Raw genomic sequence first — 21,605 nt, 5'->3', positions numbered from 1 at the left:
CAGAATGGACTGGTTGGATCTCCTTGCAGTCCAAGGGACTCTCAAGAGTCTTCTCCAACACCACATCTCTTGCCAATTCTGCTGTTGCGTAGAGGGCAAGTCTGCGTACATGTTTTCTTGTGTGATTGGAGACCTCTGAGTTGGCAGCAGCGCGCTATTCTTCCTTCATCCTGGAGAAAGGAGCAGTTTAAAGGTTCTGTCGCAGCAGGTGGGACGATCCTGGATATTCTGGCAGCTCCCCTCTGCCACTCTTAGCAGGCAATCAGCGGACGGAGGGCAGGGCTGGAATGAAAAAGGCTTTGGATCTCAGTGACAGGAGATGAAAGTTGCGAAAACTCTGCCCAGGTTTCTGCTCTGGATCAACTTTCCAGGTTATAGGATGAACAAACTCTTAAGACTGGCGGTGGTGCGTCCTCCCTGGGACTCGTGCCTTTGTTCCCCACGCCGGCTCAGAGCCGCTGCGCTCACAGTCCCGGCACCTGCCGGGTGTGCACCCCACCCTCCCGGCGTGCTGGAGCCTCCTCCGCCGCCGCGGGCCCTGCTCCACCAAGCACATGCGCACTGGCGACGCCGGGCCGGCGCCTTCAGTCTCCTCCTCCGCCGCCTCCCGATTCCGCAGTCACTTCCTGCAGCTGTTTCCCTGTGGGTCCGTTTGGACTGACTTTTGACAGTCAGCCTTCAGCTGTGGAGGGGGCTCTGCCGGGCCAGCCGAGAAAGTTACGCGGAGAGAGGCGGAGTAGAATCGGGCCGAGCCAGGCGTGGAGGACGGACGGCGGCGGGCGTCCGGGGCAGGCGCGGCGCCCAGACTCCCGGCGCGTCCCGGGGGGTCCGGTAAGTGCGGGCGATCGCGAGCCTCGGGGCATTTAGGACATTTAGGAGCACCGGAGCGACCAGGCTAGCAGTTCCTTTCCGGTGCGGTCTTTCCACCTGCCCTCCACGTGACCGGCTTGCGGTGCTTTTATTTATCTGTTTGTTTTTAAAGCATTTCACGTGTACTGTTTGGATCCTCTAGCTGTGGAGCTGCCTTGGCCCTAGCGCTTGCCCCCGCCCCGTGGGAGACCCGGGATTCCATCTTTCGTGATGGCATCCTCACGGGTGCGTGAGTGCGTGTGCGTGTATGTGTGTGTGTGCGTGTATGTATGTATATGTGAGTGCGCTCTCTTGTGTATGCATGCACGTTTTAGAAATGTAAGATATATGTGGGCGATGCTGAAGTATATGTAGCTCTGATTCAAATATGTGAAAGGTTTCCTAGGATTCGGGCCAATCATAACTGAGACTGGAGAACATTCACCAGTTCACCAAGGCCTCTTCTTCCCCAGGTTCTTTCGTTCTTTTGGGTCTCCCTTCTGTGATATACCTTACAACTGATTATTGTTTTATTTTCCTCTCTCATTCCTTCTCGCTGTGTTCTGATGACCTCTGAATAATGCTCACCGTCTTTCCCTCATTTTCGGAATTCCCAGTTACAGACTTACCTAGTTTCCTGAGGTGCTAGTAACCTGTTCTCTTATTGTCTTTCCTTTCCTCCGAAGATTTCTCCAAATGAGAAAGTGGTTGTCTTTAATGCAGTATGTGAAGAGTAGGCCCTAGTTCTATCATGAAAACTATGCTATATGATCATTCCTTTTCTTTAAACAGGGTAGACTGAGAAGCTTTGATTTTCTTTATTGTCCCCTCAACTCTTTCCATACCAGGACATTAACCACCATAAATCCTTCATTTATGCTACTTCAAGCATTAAATTGAATGGCTTTTATGATCTGAGGAATGTTTTATTTACATCAGGCATCAAGTTAGTTTCTTTTAATTTAATGCAGTAGTTGAACAGACCTGAGTCCTATATGCTTTGAATCTCTTTATATTCCACCATATCTGCTTTCACTGAAGGCTTCGTTTTTAGATTTTTATTTTATGCTAGTTTTTTTTTTTTTGCAAGTATAGTAATACCTGATGTAATTGTCTTGTATAGATACTTTTGGGGGAGTTGACATCATTTTAATTGTTAAATATTACAAGAAAGAATTTTGGACTATCTAGGTATTCTTTAAACATTAAAAGGTAAAATGTGATAATGGGTAAGTTTGTACTGTATGAGAATTTTTTCTTCAATTCAGGAGATTTTATCAGGCCTTTATTATGATGGAAGCCTGTAGACAACGCTGGGGGAGACACATGCTGGTATTTCCTCAAGTGGGAGTGAACTTTTATAAAACAAGTCCAGACATGTCTAGGCCATTGGTAACATTTGATTTTATCTTTATATTGTGTATTTCCTTTATCAAGATGTTTTAACATCCTCCTCCATCATTTATCTCTGAGCTGGCAGCTTGTCATTGGCACTTTGGTATCCTTTTGTTTCTGTACAGGTGGTATATGTAGTCTTTTAATATTACTAATTGTCATGATTAGGTAGTTAAAATTTTTAAAAAGGGGTCTTTGTCCCCGTAGTTTTCTTTTTTAAAATATCCGTATTTGCCTTTGCTTTCTGAATGTCTTTACTTGGTTTAATTGAGAGGAATAATGTGATTATAGAGAACCTGACTTTTTAAATGTTCTAAATCTGTATTGCTTTTTAAAAAATATTCTCAGAGGTATGGACAGCATATTTCTGCTTGAGAATAAAATAACATTATTGTTTTTCTAAATATTATGCTTAATAAGAAATATTGTTGAATACTATGACTAATGATGTATGTACTTTGCCATTTAGTACATTATTTTCCCATTGCACTGATAACCTCTCCTGCTCTAAGAGCCTGAATTTAGTACAAAAACTGTTATTTGGTTGAAATTTACAGGTGTAGATACTTATTAAATGTGGTAAAAGAGACTTAACTTTTCAAAATTGTTCTTGGTTGATTTCAGTGAATCTGTTATCATAAAACCTATACTTTTCTATTGCAGATGGAAAATTTTGGCACTTAAAATAGCTATGTTCTATTGACCAAAAAGACGTTTTAATAGTATTGAAAGTGGAAGGAATAGAGGATTTTGAGATAAGGATTTTAATTTGGGTCAGTTAGAATCGTGGGAACTCAAAGCGCATAGTGTGGTTCATTTTGAGATACTCAGGGTTAGGGGCTTCCCTCATAGGTCAGTTGGTAAAGAAATCACCTTCAATGCAGGAGACCCCATTTTGATTCCTGGATCAGGAAGATCCACTGGAGTAGGGATAGACGCACTCCAGGATTCTTGGGCTTTGCTTGTGGCTCAGCTGGTAAAGAATCCGCCTGCAGTGCAAGAGACCTGGGTTTGATCCCTGGATTGGGAAGATTCCCTGAAGAAGGGAAAGGCTACCGACTCCAGTATTCTGGCCTGGAGAATTACCTACATCAAATAGTGCATGAAGTAAGCGTCCAGTGGGGTACTGGATCATACTGCCAGGGCCCCAGTATAATTCTAGTTCCTCAGTCTTTTCAACTATTTGCTTTCTCTTATAGTCTCTATTGTTTCCCTCAGAAAAACCCAGTATGTTCCAATCCCAGTTCACTTTTACCTGTTTCTCCTGCCTCTGACCCAGATGTCAACTTCTAATCTTGAGTATCTCAAAATGAACCACACTATGTGCTTTGAGTTTCCACGATTCCAATTAACCCAAATTAAAATCCTTATCTCAAAATTTACTCTAGAGAGAGAAATAAAATACTCTGATTTTATAGGAGATTAATGAATCAATCTAAGGCTACATGAGGTGGGGTCTTCAACTTGAGCCTGTGGGGCACAGGCATGTAATATGAATAGAAGCAGCAGGCTGTGTGGGCACTTGAGGCAACCTAGAGAAGACAAGCTTGGGTACCCAGGACAGTGCCTCTCAATACTCACTAGCTATTGTTGCCCATGTAGGACTATGGTCCAAGTGTTGTCAGATCCCCCTTTTATCAAGAGGAGCCACAAATCTTTTGATTTTAAAATGTTGACAACCAATTCAATTTAAAAATGAAAGCAAAATGAAACACTGTGTATTCCAAACAGAGCACATCTGTGGCTGCATGTGGCCTTCAGGTTGTTTGCAACCTCCACTTTGAAGATTCAAATCAATTTTTTTGGTATTACTAGTTGATCAGAAGGTACATGTTTATTTATTTTTGTCACATTTAGTGACTCAAGAGTTTTTCCAAGATATTAGAGTATATGTCTAATATTAGCTATTAGATATATAGAGTTCCTGGATAGTTAAGCTAGTTCTAGAAGTGTTTGCAGTAGTTTGAACAGTGACACTCTTGATTTCACTGTTTTTGATATTATTTGGATGCAAAGACTAGTTTGCATGAAAAGGGGATATTTGCTAAGGTTCTCTGCTGGTGGGATTTTTTTTTTTTTTTTGTCTATGTATGATTATCATCAAGAGTGTTTTAAGTGTGCCTGAGGGAAGGGGTCTGGACTGGGTGACCTTTGATGTTCATTTCAGTCATGTGACTTTTAGATTTAATTAGCCATGGATGCAATGCTATTAATGTTCATGGGCCAGAGGGACTGCAGTTGGAACTGTGCCAGGCAAAATCAAGCCAAATCCATAAAGCTCTTCTCAGTGGAAGAGTGTTGTGTCAATGTGGATTAACAGATGGGGGAAGTGAGGGAATGAGGGAAAAGAAAGGGAGTCCCAGAGATAGTTTGGAGAAGTAGAGGAAGGAACCTATGATGTGGTCATTTACATATCATATTGCTGATGACACATTTTTAAGTTTTTTTTTTTTCAATATTTGCTGTTGATTCAGATTTGAAGACCTGACTTCTCCTCATCCTTTGGATGATGCCCGAGGCTTTTCCACCCAATGATCCTCTTGCAACACGCCGGGCTTCCTCCGCCTAAGCGGCCCTCATCCTCTCCTCCTATGTCAGTGGCCGCCAGGTCTACAGGAGCCTTGCAGCTTCCACCGCAGAAGCCTTTTGGGCAGGAGGCTTCCTTGCCTTTGGCTGGAGAAGAAGAGCCACCTAAGGGAGGGGAACAAGACACTGCCCTGGAGGAGCTATGTAAGCCCCTGTACTGCAAGCTCTGCAATGTCACCTTGAACTCAGCACAGCAAGCCCAGGCTCATTATCAGGTAAGGGAAGAAAAGAAAAATCAAGCATCTAGTGGGAGAACATTTCAGGGCTCTGCCCAATTCACAGGTGTCTATGAAATGACCATTTGTGCCTGGCATAATACAATGGCTAAGTGTTTGGCTAAAAGCACAGTGTTGCTACTTTAAAAGAAAACATCACTTTTCGTGGAATGGGATTTCTTTCAACTTCCTACACTTAGCTGTGTGGCATCAGTTTACCTGGGGTTTTGTGTGCGTGTGTGCTCAGTTGCTTCTGTCACGTCTGACTCTTTGTGACCCTGTGGACTGTAGCCCTCTGGGCTCCTCTGTCCAGGGGATTTTCCAGGCAAGAATACCAGAGTGAGTAGCCATTCCTTTCTCTAGGGGATCTTCCTAACCCAGGGATGGAACCCACTTCTTTCACATTTCCTGCATTGGCAGACAGATTCTTTACCACTGGTGCCACCTGGGAAGCCATCTGTTGTTTTAGGCAAATAAAATCACCTATGCATGTTTGAACCTGTGGTCCTAAGGAGATCAGTTGTTTGAAGTATTGTGTACCATACTCAATTCAGTGTTAAAATTGTCTGAAAGAATTAGTTTTATAAATATTCTCTTCCAGCTAATGCAGTTTGTATCAGTTCAGAATATTCTTTGTCTATGAATCTTAAGCTTTTCCTTTTGACCTCTGTCACTGCTAAGGAAAACACAGGTATGTTTCTTGATTGTTTTCTGTATATGTCCTCTTTTTTTTTTTTTTGAGAAAAGAGATCTAAGAAGCCATTGAGGCCAAATGCCATTGAATGAAAATATGTTTTCTGGGTCATATTGATTTGACTGTTTATTCTCTGCATGAATATCTGAAATAATAGGACAGTATGGTAGAAGGATATTTGTTAGGAAGATGTTTCTCCTGTTGTGCCTCTGTAACTTCCTTCAAGTTTTTATTTACTCTGGGTGTAAGTCTTTGCTGTTCTGTTTAGGGCTGATCTTCAAGGTGGCTAATTGCGTCACTTCATGATTGTACATCAGAGACATTTTAATGGTGAATTGTTTTCTTTGGGATTTAGGGGAAGACATGTTACTTGTATGGAGTTCCTGTTGTTGGCTTGATTTTGCCCTCCAACGCAAAGAGTTAATTATATCATCCGATCTTGGCATGTCGCTGTTGCTCCTTGACCAGTGTGTTCGTCTCTCTGTCGTGTCCAACTCTTTGATCATTATTGGTTCATAAAAGCCTCTTCTGGATTTATCTTACGTTTCTTTCTTTCCCCATCCCCCACTCTCATCCCCTCTGTGTATCACTTCCCATGACAGTGGTTTGACACGGCTTCTTCTTTTGCCAGTTTTACTTTTCGGTTGTGGCCTGTTAGGATGATCCATGTCAGATTCAACTCACAGTGCTATTAACAGCTTTGTCTTCATTTGTTTCTGTGGCATGTTTGGTCTTATGGCCTACGACTCATGGAAATCAAGCCTGGTTTCTAAAGTTTTGATTTTTTGCTGTTTAAACCATTAACTTGGGAGCAAGTTAATTGTGTGTCATATACACATGTAAGTACCATTTACAGAAAAGTTGTCTGCTTTTATGAGGGAAAACTCTTGGGCAATATGTAATTTAAATATATGTGCATGGATTGTACATACACCTCCTGCCTTTTTCCTTCCTAATATCTCTTTGTGACAGTGATGGATGCTTCTGGTTATGCATAGAGTTCAGTTTGATCAGAGTCATTGGATTATAAGGCTTAAACTAGATAAGAAAGAGAACCAGAATTTATTTAGGTTTTTTCCTTTTCTTCTACACTTGTGTGTATGTGTGCTCTGAACTTTTTAGCTGATGAGTAATATATACTTAATTTCAGCTTCCTTGGTGATACAGTGAATATATGAATTAGAAAATATAAGAAAATGGAATTAAATTTTAGATAATCAGAATTTTTAAGTGGAAAAGTTGGAGAAGGACAGCCTGTTCTAGAAACAATTTAAGCAGCCAAGAACTGAGGAAAAGTAGAGTAGAGAAGAAGCAAACTGGTACCTAGAGAGTGGAACCTAATAGAAAACAACAAGTTTGAGTGTAATAAAAGCCAGTTCTTAAGAGCTCAGAAGCAAACATTTGAATGAAACCAGTGTTACTGCTAATTCTTAGGGGAAGAAGTTTTCTTCCTCTAAGAAACAAAGCAAGCTGTTCATGTATAAAAGTACAGAGCAGTTTCATTAGGATAGCATACTGCTAAGTCACTTCAGTTGTGTCCGACTCTGTGCGACCCCATAGAGGCAGCCTACCAGGCTCCTCCGTCCTTGGGATTCTCCAGGCAAGAACACTGGAGTGGGTTGCCATTTCCTTCTCCAATGCATGAAAGAGAAAAGAGAAAGTGAAGTCGCTCAGTCGTGTCCGACCCTCAGTGACCCCATGGACTGCAGCCTTCCAGGTTCCTCCATCCATGGGATTTTCCAGGCAAGAGGACTGGAGTGGGGTGCCATTGCCTTCTCCATAGGATAGCATAGAAGAAAGCTAATCCAGAAATGAAATCTGGATTTCAACCTGAGAGAAATGTCAGCATGCGAGAGTGTGGATCAAAGGGTAGATCAGAATAATAAAAAATCTGAGTGTGAACACAACATATGTGGGTGCACCAACATAGGAAAAAAGCATAGAAATGTTATCCTGAAAGATACATCGAAGACTATACCAAGGGTACACGAATAGGCTGTGATTTAGGAAGTCTTCTAGAGACAAGGGTAAAACTAATGAGTGAGGCTTACTGAGGACCAGAAATGGGCAGAATAGCAATGATTGTACACTGATACAGCAAGGTGGCTGATGAGATGATGGAAATAAAGTTCTATTTCAACTCTAAAACATGCTTTGTAATTTTTTAATACTGACTGGTACCAAGACCACAGATTCATTATGTGTGAGATAAAATGGATCAGTGGTAGCCTATTTATAAGCTAGAAACACATTCATGTGAGGTAATAAATCACAGTTGATTACATTACTCAAAATGTTTTAGTCAGTTGATGCCATTGTTGAAATGTCAAAGTTTCAAATTGCCCAGGGTATTGTAAACAGCCTTCAGTCTGGTTTGTGTGGTGTTACGGTAGAGACTGACCATATCATGCTCCAGTAATCCAGGACACACAATGGAAACTGCTCAACAAATACTTCCCTTTAAGCTCACTGAGATTTTCCCCTGCCATCCTTGTGTTCCTAAGCTGGGGCTGCCTTAGTGATGACCCATGCACATCAGTGGTCATCACAGATTTAGTTCTATTCCTAGGACTTTTTAACCCAGTCAGCTTGCTTCAAAATAACGCTTTGCTATTGTTTCATTTTTAATGATGGTACATATTTTTGTGGTCTCAAAATGATGACTTTAGTTATAATTTAAAGTAAAACCTTTGGAGGAAAAATATGTATTCATTTTATTAAAATCTGTCTGTAGGCTTCAGGTGACTTAGGGTAAGCCAGACATGGAGCAACATAATACTGTTTCAGCAGCATAATTGCCCAGAGGAAGAATCACTTTAGGATAGAAGGTCATTAATAGAAATGTAAAAAGCAAAAAGCATTAGATAAATTTTGCTAAGGCCTCTACATTTTGAAATAACATCAACCATTTTTTCCTGTTAATTCATGTAACTCATTTGAAAAAGAACTAGTTATTCAAGGTACATTTTAAAAATCTGTCATCAACATAGATTTCTATTCATAATATTTAGTAGCCAAACAACAACCTACCATAGTAAGTAGATTAATTTGAAAAACACAGAACACAGGGCAAAAAAGTAGTTCTAGAATTGAAATACATAAGGTAGTGACCTTAATTCATAATTCAGAGGATACAGCTGATGTTATCCCCAAATTTAAAGTACTGATTTTGGCAAATACATTTTTACGTTGATCACCCAGCTTTGGATGATGCCAGCTTTGGATGATGCCAGCTTTGGATGGCATAATCTCTAATGTCAGCTAATGTTTATGTTTTTCGCTCCCCCCCACCCCCCGCCCATCGCCAAATTTCCCATTTGATTGTTTTCCAGTTGAACTTGCAGTGTACTGAGAGTGGTCAAAATAAACTTTGTTGGTGGATAGAAGCTCTCTGTGACCCTTTTAGCTGGATCTCACCACCTTTCTGCTTCCCTGTCGCATCCTGCCTACATCTTGCACGCTTAGTCACTCAGTCATGTCTGACTCTTTGTGACACAGAGCAGGCGGATTCTTGACTACTGAGCCACCAGGGAAGCCCCCTCCCTACCTGGTTTCTTTGCATTTCACAATAGATATCCTTTCTTCTTTACAAGGCTGATTCCTCACCCTGTGCTCGGGATTTCATCACCTGTCATCCCTTCTTTACCTCAATCAGATTAAAAACATGCTTAGGTTTTTTCCCCCATGTCAATAAAAATAGCGACAAAAACCTTTCCTTTCCTTTTAATTCCTCTTGTTAGCAATCTTTCTTTTCTTCTGTCCTTAAGAGTTCTGCTGGATATACTTGTCTTCTTCAAGTTTTCATTTCCCTACCCACCATACTCTGGTTTCCATTCTAGTATTCTAGTGAAATGGTCCTTTTCAAGGCTATCTGTGACATTAGAGGTGAAATCTAGCTCCTTCTCACTTAGCCTCTTTGTAGCATTTGCACTGGTAACAGTTTACTCCTTAAAACATTCAAAGATATTTCTCTCAAAATAATGCCTATAGAATAAAGATTTATAATGAAAAGCAGTAATCACCTGTTCTCACTTCCACAGCTATGCCCTACCTTTTCTTCTCTATTCTTCTTTCTGCCTCCCATCTTGGGTTGGCTCTAGTTTTATTTTGACAACATCAAGTTTTATAACATTTTTGTTTATTCTATAATCAGATTAAGTTTCCTATGCTTGATATTTGCAAGTTGACTTGAATTGTTAAAAATTGATATTTAGCTTTTGTATTATTAGTAGGGAAATGTTCAGTGCAAAGCTATTTCTTTCTTTCTGTTTCCAATGTCATGGTTCCACACCACTTAAAAGAGATGTTCAAATGGATAGCTCTTTCTTGAAAGTCACCAGTTCCTCAAAATCATTCCCTTTTAGTTTCCTTCAGATGTGTATTATAACTTTGAAATAGCTTTTTGTTTTTCCCTGAGTTTCTCACACTTTCTTAAAAAAAATAGAAGATTCTTATGCCTTAAAAAAATCTGCTGCTGCTGCTGCTAAGTTGCTTCAGTCGTGTCTGACTCTGTGTGACCCCATAGACGGCCTCCTACCACGCTCCTCTGTCCCTGGATTCTCCAGGCAAGAACACTGGAGTGGGTTGCCATTTCCTCCTCCAGTGCATGAAAGTGAAAAGTGAAAGTGAAGTCGTGAAAAGTGAAAGTGAAGTCGCTCAGTCCGTCCATGGGATTTTCCAGGCAAGAGTACTGGAGTGGGGTGCCATTGCCTTCTCCGTAAAAAAAAATCTACTAGCTTCTTAATCTTTCTTTTTATTGTTTATAATCCATTTCACTTATCTTCATGAAACCCACTGATTGCTTGTTCTAATTTGAACCAGATACTTTACATTTGGATCATGACTTCATTGTGTATCTTTTTTTGTTTCCAGTAGTTTTTCATTGCTTTCATTTTCCCCCTTCTTTTTGTTACATGATATATCTTTATCATATCCTCATTTTCCCCTCCAAACTCTTGATCACTCTATGTATTGTGTGGAATCTCCTTTTTGCCCCCAGATCCTTCTGTCTTCTTGCTCCATTCTCAACTGGTTGCCCTCTGAGTTTGCTGCACAGCTGTTAGTTTTGAATTTTTCTTCATTGCTCTATGGCTTAGGTTGCCATTTTCTAAATATGCATGTTTTCCTTTTTTTATCCTGTTTTGTTGGAGTACATCTTCACATTACTTGAAGGAAGAAAGGATAAATATAAATGTAAATTACAGCACATTTCTCTCTCTTTAAAGTGAAGTAGTAATGAGTGGAAAATAATATTTTTCTGAGACACCTTTGTGTGTCTAAAAATGTCTGTATTAGAACTTCATACTTGACAGTTTGGTTCCAGGTTGACTATTATTTTCCTAAAAGGTTAAAAGCTATACCGCATTGTGTGTGCATGTATACCTGTGTGTTTTGTTTTGTTTTTGTCTTCCTAGTGTTGCTGGAGAGAAATCTTATTCAGATTCTTTTGCTCTTGTGGGTGACCCACTTTAATTTTGGGCTTTTTTTCCCTGGAAGTTTTTCGGCTTTCTTTTTTATCCTTGGTATCTAAAATTTCAGAGTGATGGGTGTGTTTCGGTCTGGGTCTTCATTCATCTGTCCCTGTCAGCCCTAGAGGATCCTTTCAGTTTGCATACTCTCATTTCTCTTGAGCTCTGGGGAATTTTCTTTGATATGATTTCCTTGATAATATTCTTCTCTATATTTCTCTTTTTTCCCCCTGGTAATTCTATTAGCACTATCTTGGATTAGCTGGATTGATTCTTCATATTTCTTATTTCTCCCTTTTATTGAATTTCTGAGAGGTATTCTTGAATTCTAATGCTGTGTTGAATTTTTTTAATTTTGATAATCATATCTTTAATTTTTAGGGGTATATTGATTTATTATTTTCTTTTCTAGCATCTGTTTTATAGGATATTAGTTAATATATCATGGGGTCAGACTAGTGTTCAAGTTCTAGTACAAAATACTCACTAGATGTATGGTATTGGAAATATACCCTAATTTCTCTATGCCTCATGAAGATGGTGATGATAATGATGATACTTATCATACCTGCAAGTTAGTAGGTATAAAATATTTAGGACAGCTCCTAGTACTTGAGTGAGTCCTTAATTGTGTTTAGTTGTCCTAAGGTGCAATGGAGCAGGGTGGTATGGACTCTGGAACAAGAGTGTTCTCATTTCTGGCATTTACTTGTGGCTTTGGGCAACTTTTATTTTATTTTATTAACTTCTAAATGTGAATAGTTTTATTGTGTAAAACGCTTCTTAAAAATTTCTGCATGCACCTCATCAGATTCCCCCAATATTAATATTTTATATACCTAAAGTATAGTTATCAAAATCAGGAACTCAATACTGATAACAACAATATTATCTGCTTTACAGACTGTTTTGTTGTTCAGTTGCTAAGTCATGTTTGACCCTTTGTGACCCCATGGACTGTAGCACACCAGGCTTCCCTGTCCTTCACCATCTCTCAGAGTTTGCTCAAACTCTTGTCCATTGAGTTGGTAATGCCATCCAACCATCTCATCCTTTGTCATCCCCTTCTCCTCCTGCCTTCAATCTTTCCCAGGATCAGGGTCTTTTCTAGTGAGTTGGCTCTTCGCATCAGGGGGGCCCTAGCATTAGAGCTTCAGCTTCAGCATCTGTCCTTCCAATAAATATTCAGGGTTGATTTCCTTTAGGATTGACTGGCTTGATCTCCTTCCATTCCAGGGGAGTATCAAGAGTCTTTGCCAGCACCATAATTCAAAAGCATCAATTTTTCGGTGCTCAGCCTTCTTTATGGTCCAACTCTCACATCCGTACAACTACTGGAAAAACCATAGTTTTGGCTATACAGACCTTTTACATTTCATCAATTGTTTACTAATGTCCTTTCTCTGGTTCAGGGATTCAATCCTAGATAAATTTTTGCATGTAGTGTTATGTGTTCTTTAATGTGGATGGGTTAAATTTTTCTATGCTTTTTACTGTCTTGCAGTTTTTGAGAAGTTGTTTTGTAGAATGACCCAATTTGGGTTTGTTTGTTGTTTTCTCATGATTGAATTCAGGTTATGTGGGGGTTTTTTTTGGACAGGAATACCACAGAACTGATGTTGTGTCTTTCCCATTTTTTCATATTGGAAAGGACTTGATGTGAATATTTCCATCACTGCTGCTGTTCACTTTTGATCACTGATTAAGGTGGTGCCTGCTGGGGCTCTCCTTTGTAAAATTACTGTTTTTCTTCTTATGTTTAATAAGTATCATATGGGGAAACACCTTGGGACTATGTGAATATTTCTCATTCTATTTTTACATAGTGATGTACATAATAGTGATAATAGCATCTATTAATGATTTTTCCCTGCAGTAATTATTACCGTGGTGTTTGCCAAATGGTGATTTTTCTGCTTCAATCATTCTTTCTATATTTATAGTTAGAATTTTACTTTAATGAAGAACTTTCCCAAATAATTAGTATCACTATGGATTGTAGATTCTTATATTAATTCAGGGATATAAATACTTACTATAATTTATTTTGATGTATTCACTGTCTCACATTTGACCAGTGTGTTTCCCTTCAGGCTGGTGCTTATATTCATTTGACATGTCCCCATTATTTTTGGTGTAGTTCCTTACTTTCTGACAGTACAAAGTATTCCAGGATTTTTTGGTACCTTCCCCATGTCAACCATTTCTTCAAGGAGCCAGTTTTTTTTTTTTTTTTTTTAATTGGAGAATGGTATTTAGAGACCAAAATCTGAGTGTTGGGTGTGCCTTTTGGTACTCGAGTGTCATTGCTTCTAGATCTTCTTATGATAGAGCTAGTTATATATGTTTCATTATACACAGCACACACATTCACACACACGCACACGTACACACTCACAGTACACATAAAAATAGTTCTGGGATTGATAATCTATGTCCTTTTGGAAAATAAGCATGCTAATGAGAGGATAATATTTATGTCTTGTTCTTTTGGTGTCTAGCATTATAGTGTGTAGTCAAAATACTGTTTTACAAAATTACTTAGGTTACAAAGATGCTGCTCTGCTAGTGTTGTCCTTTGTAAAGTTATTGTTTTTCTTTTTGTGCTTGGTAAGTATTATGGGAGAGATACTTTCAGACTGACTATGTGAATAGTTTTTTCCTTCCCTCCTCCTTTGGTGTGGTCATGTGATTTTTTCATACAGTTAGGCTTATTTCTGTTTGTACTTATTTCACTTTGGGTCTTCCCCAATTCTTGTTGACTTTGATTCTTTTTCTAAGCCTGTAGAATGTTAATATAGTTCTAAAAGTCAGAATCATACAAAAAGGTGTATTTATTTAGAGTTTTAATTCATTTTTATTGGAGTAGAGTTGCTTTACAATGTTGTGTTAGTTTCCACTGCACAGCAAGGTTAATCAGCTATATGTATACATATATCCCTCTTTCTTGGATTTCCTTCCCTTCCAGGTCGCCACAGAGCACTAACAGAGTTTCCTGAGCTATACAATAGGTTCTCATTAGTTATCTCTTTTATACTTAGTATCAATAGTGTATGTATTTCAATCCTAATCTCTCAATTCATCCCACACCCCCGCTCCCCACCTTGTCTCCATATGTTTGTTCTCTACACCTGTGCAAAAGGTATATTTAGAAAGGTGTCACATTATATCATCCCTTGTACTCCTTTTTCATTTTCTCCTCATTTACACTATTTTATATGATTTTACCAACCTGTTCAGTTATTTACTGTTTTACTACCTGATTTGTCGGTTTTTAATGGTATCCCAACTGTTGCCTATTACAGAATCAATGAGCTTATTCTACTTTCCTTTTCCCATTTTTGTTGCATTATTTCCATTGTGTCATAATGTATAATATTTAAACATTAATCTTTCACTGTCATCTTCACCTTTTTAGTGTTTGATACAGTTCAGTTCAGTCTCTCAGTCGTGTCCAACTCTTTATGACCCCATAGACTGCAACATGCCAGGCTTTCCTGTCCATCACCAACTCACAGAGCTTGCTCAAACTCATGTCCATTGAGTTGGTGTTGCCATCCAACCATCTCATCCTCTGTCGTCCCTTTCTCTTCTTGCCTTGCCTTCAATCTTTCCCAGGATTGATCAATTTAGACACCTGAAAATAACATCAGTCCTTTTGGTGGTTTCCCCAGTCATTTCTTGGGTGAATGAAGTGTTAATAGATTTTTCAAGAGTGCCTTTTAAGTACTGAATTCCTAAGGTCTTGTGTATTTAGAAATATTTTTTATAGTCTTCACATTTGATACAGGAATAGTTGGCTGGGCATAAAATCCATGTTTCACACCTTTATTTTTTAAAAAAGGCTGTTCCATTATTGCCTTGCTTTGTGTATTGTGGACGCCATTCTAATTCCTTTACCTTTGCAAGTTATTTGATTTTTGCCTGGAGAGTTTAAGAGGACTTTTTTTTTTTCTTTTCTTTGAAGTCTCATACAGTTTAAAAGATCGACTGAAGATTTGATTGTTCTGGGTTAATTTTCCCAGATACCTGGCATGCCTTTTCAATATGTAGATTCAGATCTTCATTTACTTTTGGACAATTTTAGACACTTTTGAACAATTATAGTTTCAAATGTTAGTTCTGTTTGATTGTTTGATTTTGCTTTTCTTCTTTGGGGACTCCAGTTCTATATAAGTCATTCTTTCTTGTCTTCCACTTCTATTGCTTCCTCTCTTGACCCTTTACATTTTTTTATTTTTATCATTTTTATTTTCTTGACTGCTTTTCCGTCTTTCTTCAATGCCTCTTACTACATTTCATTTGAGTCTATTCTTTGACAGTTGGGTTTACTCCTCATTTTGGATATTAGTACTTTTTACTTTCTAGAATTTAATTATCCTTCTTTTCATTTCTCATTATATTTTGCCTAATTTTTCTCTGTACAATTTGAATTCCTATTTCAAGGTGATTTTTTTTATATCCCCAAGTTTTGTTTGAGTATATATTTAATTCTGTTTGGAGTCTTGTTTTCTTTTGTTTCTTTTTGTTTGTTTTGGAGGTGTAATTCATTTGCTGAGATGTATTTTTTTGGTAACTTTGTGTAGAATTGATTTCTTTTTGTGTATTTAGTATGTGGGTTTTGGGTAGTTTATGAGATTCATAATTCAGTGGCAACCTCTTCTATCACTGTAGCAAAGTCCAGTTCTTTAATAATTTTTTTTTTTATGGTGGTCCGGAGAGTGTTTGTATGTCCTCTGATTTTTTTTAAAAAATTCACTTTTGACTGCACTGGGTCACTGTTGCTGTGCAAGGGCTTTCTCTAGTTGTGGTGAGCAGGGGCTACTCTCTAGCTGTGGCACGCAAGACCCAGAATGTGCGGGCTTCGGTAGTTGTGGCTTGTGGGCTCCCGAGTACAGGCTCAGTAGTTATTGCACATGGGCTTAGCTGCTCTGAGGCATGTGGAATCTTCCTGGACCAAGGATTGAACCTGTGTCTCCTACAATGGTAGGCAGATTCTTTGCCACTGGACCACCTGGAAAGTCCTGTCTTCTGAATTTTGCTTTGTTCTTTTTTGTCCTGAGGATGCTGACTTTTCCCATTGCTTCTCTTCCTCTTCACCTGCTTGTTGCCAAAGGGTGCTGCTCCCCTCCTTTTTGCCTTTTTCTCCTCTAAAAGCCACTTTGAAGATAGCCACTTCAGATCATGTGTACATTTAAGTCCCTGTCTAGCAGTCGGTGACTGGATCATGCTTTAATATTTATAAAATTGGGGGATTTACTTCTTCTGGTGGTGGTTGTAAAGCAATCTTAGCTTTATAATCTAGCTGCAAGCTCCTTCTCTGTGTCCTTCTGTTGTTGGACTGCTCTCGCCTACTGTGAAGGCTTGTGGCAGGAGCATGAGTGATTACTCGTTGGGATTTGATGTCTTTTCTTTTTTACTTACTGTTATTTTGGAGTCTGGGCATTCTGTGGCTTCTAGTTGTATGGAGGGCATGGATTGTGTGTTTTGTCTTTCTTATTGTTCTGTGTTGTTTGTGGAGGATGTATGGAGAAACGCAAATCTAGGCAGCCTCTATGGAGCTATCTGAAAACTCTTGGGTAAATGATTAACTCATTGAACTTAGTTTCCTAATGTGTAAAATGGGGACAGTAATTTTACCTACTTGATAGAGATTTCATGATGGTTAAATGAGATAATATTGATAAAGTGTTTAGAACACTACCTGTCACATGAGTGCTCAAAATTGTTAGTCGCCATTGTTATCATTAATGTATGGATGCGATATTTGCTCAAATACTGCTGTAGATACTGGTTTGGAATTAAATGCCTGATACTATCTAAGGTTGATCCCTCCTGTAATCCTGTGTACCTCATTTTCTTCTGCCTTTTTATGGACTGTGGTTCTGTAACTGTGGTATAGGTCCTGCATATCTGTTCTTTTGTTTTACTGACTTCCTCCTGTTGCCATGCAAACAAGCCTAAGCCATCTTAAAGTTTTTTTCCTACTGATTCATTTCCCCTTCTAACTCTGTACTCTGTTTCTGTGCTCCATGTTGTAGTAGAACTTGTCCGTATAGATGCCTGTATTATACTGGTTGTCTCCATTTTCACCTCTCCCATTCTTTCCCTTCATGTGGTCTTTTATCCCCCACTACTCTACTGAAGTGGTTCTTACCAAGGTTATTCTTTATATCTGTTATATCTGTATCTTTTCAAATCCACTGTTACTTCTCTGTGCTGACCTGGTAGAACCATTCCTTTTTTTGTTATTGCTGTTTTAAAATCATTTTGAAGCCCCTCAGATACAAAAAATATTTGAAATAATATAATGGACATGTGTATTTGTCATGTAGCTTCTAGAATGAAAAGCTAGAGTCATCTAGCTTCAGTTCAATTGAACTTGTGTCCTTTCCCAACTAAGCTGCTCCTATCTGAAAGGTCAGTTTTCATTCCAGTCACAAAGAAAGGCAATGCCAAAGAATGTTCAAACTACCACACAGTTGCACTCATCTCACATGCTAGCAAAGTAATGCTCAAAATTCTCCAAGCTAGGCTTCAACAGTATGTAAATAGAGAACTTCCAGATGTTGTAGCTGGATTTAGAAAAGGCAGAGGAACCAGAGATCAAATTGCCAATATCTGCTAGATCACAGAAAAACTAAGAGAATTCCAGAAAAAACATCTGCTTCTGCTTCACTGACTATACTAAAGCCTTTGACTGTGTGGATCACAGCAAACTATGGAAAATTATTCAAGAGATGGGAATACCAGACACCTTGCCTACCTCCTGGGAAATCTGTATGCAGGTCAAGAAGCAACAGTTAGAACTGGACATGGAACAATGGACTGGTTCCAAATTGAGAAAGGAGTACGTCAAGGCTGTATATTGTTACCCTGCTTATTTAACTTATATGAGGAGTACATCATGCAAAAGGCTGGGCTGGATGAATCACAAGCTGGAATCAAGATTGCAGGGAGAAATATCGACAATTTCAGAAATACAAATGATACCACTCTAATGACAGAAAGAGAAGAGGAACTAAAGAGCCTCTTGATGAAAGTGAAATAAGAGAGTGAAAAAGCTGGCTTAAAACTCAACATTCAAAAAGCAAAAATCGTGGCATCTGGTCTCATCACTTCATGGGAAATAGATGGGGAAACAATGGAAAGAGTGACAAAGTTTCTTTTCTTGGGCTCCAAAATCACTGCAGGTGGTGACTGCAGCTAAGAAATTAAAAGACACTTGCTCCTTGGAAGAAAAGCTTTGGAAAGCCTAGATAGCATATTAAAAAGTGGAGACATGACTTTGCTGACAAAGGTCTGAATACTCAAAGATACGGTTTTTCTAGTAGTCATGTATGGATGTGAAGGTTGGACCATAAAGAAAGCTGAGTGCCAAAGAACTAATGCTTTTGAACTGTGGTGCTGGAGAAGACTCTTGAGAGTCCCTTGGATGGATAGCAAGGAGATCAAACCAGTCAATCCTAAAGGAAATCAGTCCTGAATATTCACTGGAAGGACTGATGCTGAAGCTGAAGCTCCAGTACTTTGGCCACCTGATGGGAAGAACTAACTTATTGGAAAAGACCCTGATACTGGGAAAGATTGAAGGTAGGAGGAGAAGGGGATGACAGAGGATGAGATGGTTGGATGGCATTACTGGCTCTTGGTTGGATGGCATCACCAGCTTGATGGACATGAGTTTGGATATGAGTCTGGAAGTTAGTGATGGAGAGAGAAGCCTGGCATGCTGCAGTCCATGGGGTTGCAGAGTTGGACACGACTAACTGACTGAACTGAACTGAACTGAGCTGCTTTTATGCTCCCAGATGTAGCCACTATACTAAATTGGTATTTTTGTCCCCCACCTCCCCTCCCACCACTTTTTTGTATTTTTGCTACATATATATCTTCCTACATAAAATGTAGTGGTTTCATATTTTAATGCTCATATTAAAGTGATTATGCCTACATATCTTCTTTTCCAATATGTTCTTTTTATTCAGGATTTTGTTATAAGAATCTTTTTTGTTGTCACACAGGGCCTAGTATTTGTATTTTAATCATAGTATAGTGTTACATTGTATAAACAGACTACAGTTTATCCATTATCCTGTAGTTGGACTCCTAAGTTGTTTCCACTTTTCAGTGGTTACAAACAGTCCTTCTGTGAACAGTCCTCATAGGTCAGTTAGTCAGTTTGGTCAGACAGTCATGTCAAAGTGTCCTGTCTGACTTTTGGCAACCCCATGGACTGCAGCACACCAGGCTTCCCTGTTCATCACCAACTCCAGGAGCTTGCTCAAACTCATGTCCATCGAGTCTGTGAGGCCACTGAATCATTTCATCCTCTTTCTCATCCTCTTTTTTCTCCTGCCGTCAGTCTTGCCCAGTATCAGGGTCTTTTCAAATGAGTCAGTTCTTCCCATCAGGTGGCCAAAGTATTGGAGCTTCAGCTTCAGCATCAGTCCTTCCAATGAATTTTCAGGACTGATTTCCTTTAGGATTGACTGGTTTGACCTTGCAGTCCAACGGACTCTCAAGAGTCTTCTCCAACACCACAGTTCAAAAGCATCAGTTCTTCAGCACTCAACTTTTTTTATGGTCCAACTTCCACATCCATACATAACTACTGGAAAAACCATAGCTTTGACTAGATGGACCTTTGTCGGTAAAGTAATGTCTCTACTTTTTAATTTACTGTCTAGGTTGGTCATAGGTTTTCTTCTAAGGAGCAAGCATCTTTTAATTTCATGGCTACAGGCACCATCTGCAGTGATTTTGGAGCCCAAGAAAATAAATTCTGTCACTGTTTCCATTGTTTCCCCATCTATTTGCCATGACGTGATGCGACTGGATGCCATGACCTTTGATTTTTGAATGTTGAGTTTTAAGCCAACTTTTTCACTCTCCTCTTTCACTTTCATCAAGGGGCTCTTTAGTTCCTCATCGCTTTCTGCCATATGACTAGTGTCATATGGTGCCATTGATGACAGGTTATTGCTATTTCTCCTTGCAGTCTTGATTCCAGCTTGTGCTTTATCCAGCCTGGCATTTCGTATGATGTACTTCTGATATAAGTTAAATAAGCAAGGTGGTCATATACAGCCTCGACGTACTCCTTTCTCAATTTGGAACCAGTCCGTTGTTCCATGTCCAGTTCTAGCTATTGCTTCTTGACCTGCATACAGATTTCCCAGGAGGCAGGTAAGGTGGTCTGGTATTCCCACCTCTTGAAGAATTTTCCACAGTTTGTTGTGATCCACACAGTCAAAGGCTTTAGTGTAGTCAGTGAAGCAGAAGTAGATGTTTTTCTGAAATTCTCTTGGTTTTTCTGTGATTTAGCAGATGTTGGCAATTTGATCCCTAGTTCCTCTGCCTTTTCTAAATCCAGCTAGAACATCTGGAAGTTCTCGATTCACATACTGTTGAAACCTAGCTTGGAGAATTTTGAGCATTGCTTTGCTAGCGTGTGAGATGAATGCAACTGTGTGGTAGTTTGAGCATTCTTTGGCATTGCTTTTCTTTGGGATTGGAATGAAAACTGACCTTTTCCAGTCCTGTGGTCACTGCTTAGTTTTCCAAATTTGCTGGCATATTGAGTGCAGCATTTTCACAGCATCATCTTTTAGGAGTTGAAATAGCTCAACTGAGATTCCATAACCTCCACTAGCTTTGTTTATAGCGATGCTTTCTAAGGCCCACTTGACTTCACATTCCCGGGTGTCTGGCTCTAGGTGAGCAATCACAGCATTGTGGTGATCTGGGTCATTCAGATATTTTTTAGTATAGATCTTCTGCATATTCTTGCCACTTCTTCTTAGTATCTTCTGCTTTTGTTAGCTCCATACCATTTCTGTCCTTTATTGTGCCCATGGAAAAAGCAAGAGAGTTCCAGAAAAACATCTATTTCTGCTTTATTGACTATGCCAAAGCCTTTGACTGTGTGGATCACAATAAACTGTGGAAAATTCTGAAAGAGATGGGAATACCAGACCACCTGATCTGCCTCTTGAGAAACTTGTATGCAGGTCAGGAAGCAACAGTTAGAACTGGACATGGAACAACAGACTGGTTCCAAATAGGAAAAGGAGTTCGTCAAGGCTGTGTGTTGTCACCCTGTTTATTTAACTTATATGCAGAGTACGTCATGAGAAACACTGGACTGGAAGAAACACAAGCTGGAATCAAGATAGCTGGGAGAAATATCAATCACCTCAGATATGCAGATGACACCACCCTTATGGCAGAAAGTGAAGAGGAACTAAAAAGCCTCTTGATGAGTGAAAGTGAAAGTGGAGAGTGAAAAAGTTGGCTTAAAGCTCAACATTCAGAAAACGAAGATCATGGCATCTGGTCCCACCACTTCATGGGAAATAGATGGGGAAACAGTGGAAACAGTGTCAGACTTTATTT

General features: G+C 39.4%; 1 protein-coding gene across 2 annotated transcripts in view; it reads left to right on the top strand.

The window, feature by feature from the left end:
- Window positions 1-570: 570 nt before the first annotated feature.
- ZMAT3 (zinc finger, matrin-type 3) overlaps window positions 571-21,605 on the top strand; it is a 38,945-nt gene continuing 17,910 nt past the window's right edge. For both annotated transcript variants that reach the window (XM_010855609.1, XM_010855608.1), the window contains exons 1-2: window positions 571-831; window positions 4,719-5,045. In XM_010855609.1, the coding sequence (XP_010853911.1) occupies window positions 4,776-5,045 (270 nt within the window). In that variant the 5' untranslated portion in view covers window positions 571-831; window positions 4,719-4,775. The remainder of the gene's footprint in view (window positions 832-4,718; window positions 5,046-21,605) is intronic.

Source organism: Bison bison, unplaced genomic scaffold (assembly GCF_000754665.1).
Source record: "Bison bison bison isolate TAMUID 2011002044 unplaced genomic scaffold, Bison_UMD1.0 scf7180017864367, whole genome shotgun sequence".
In the NCBI taxonomy this organism is placed as follows: Eukaryota; Metazoa; Chordata; class Mammalia; order Artiodactyla; family Bovidae; genus Bison; species Bison bison.
This window is presented reverse-complemented; position numbering and strand designations above follow the sequence as displayed.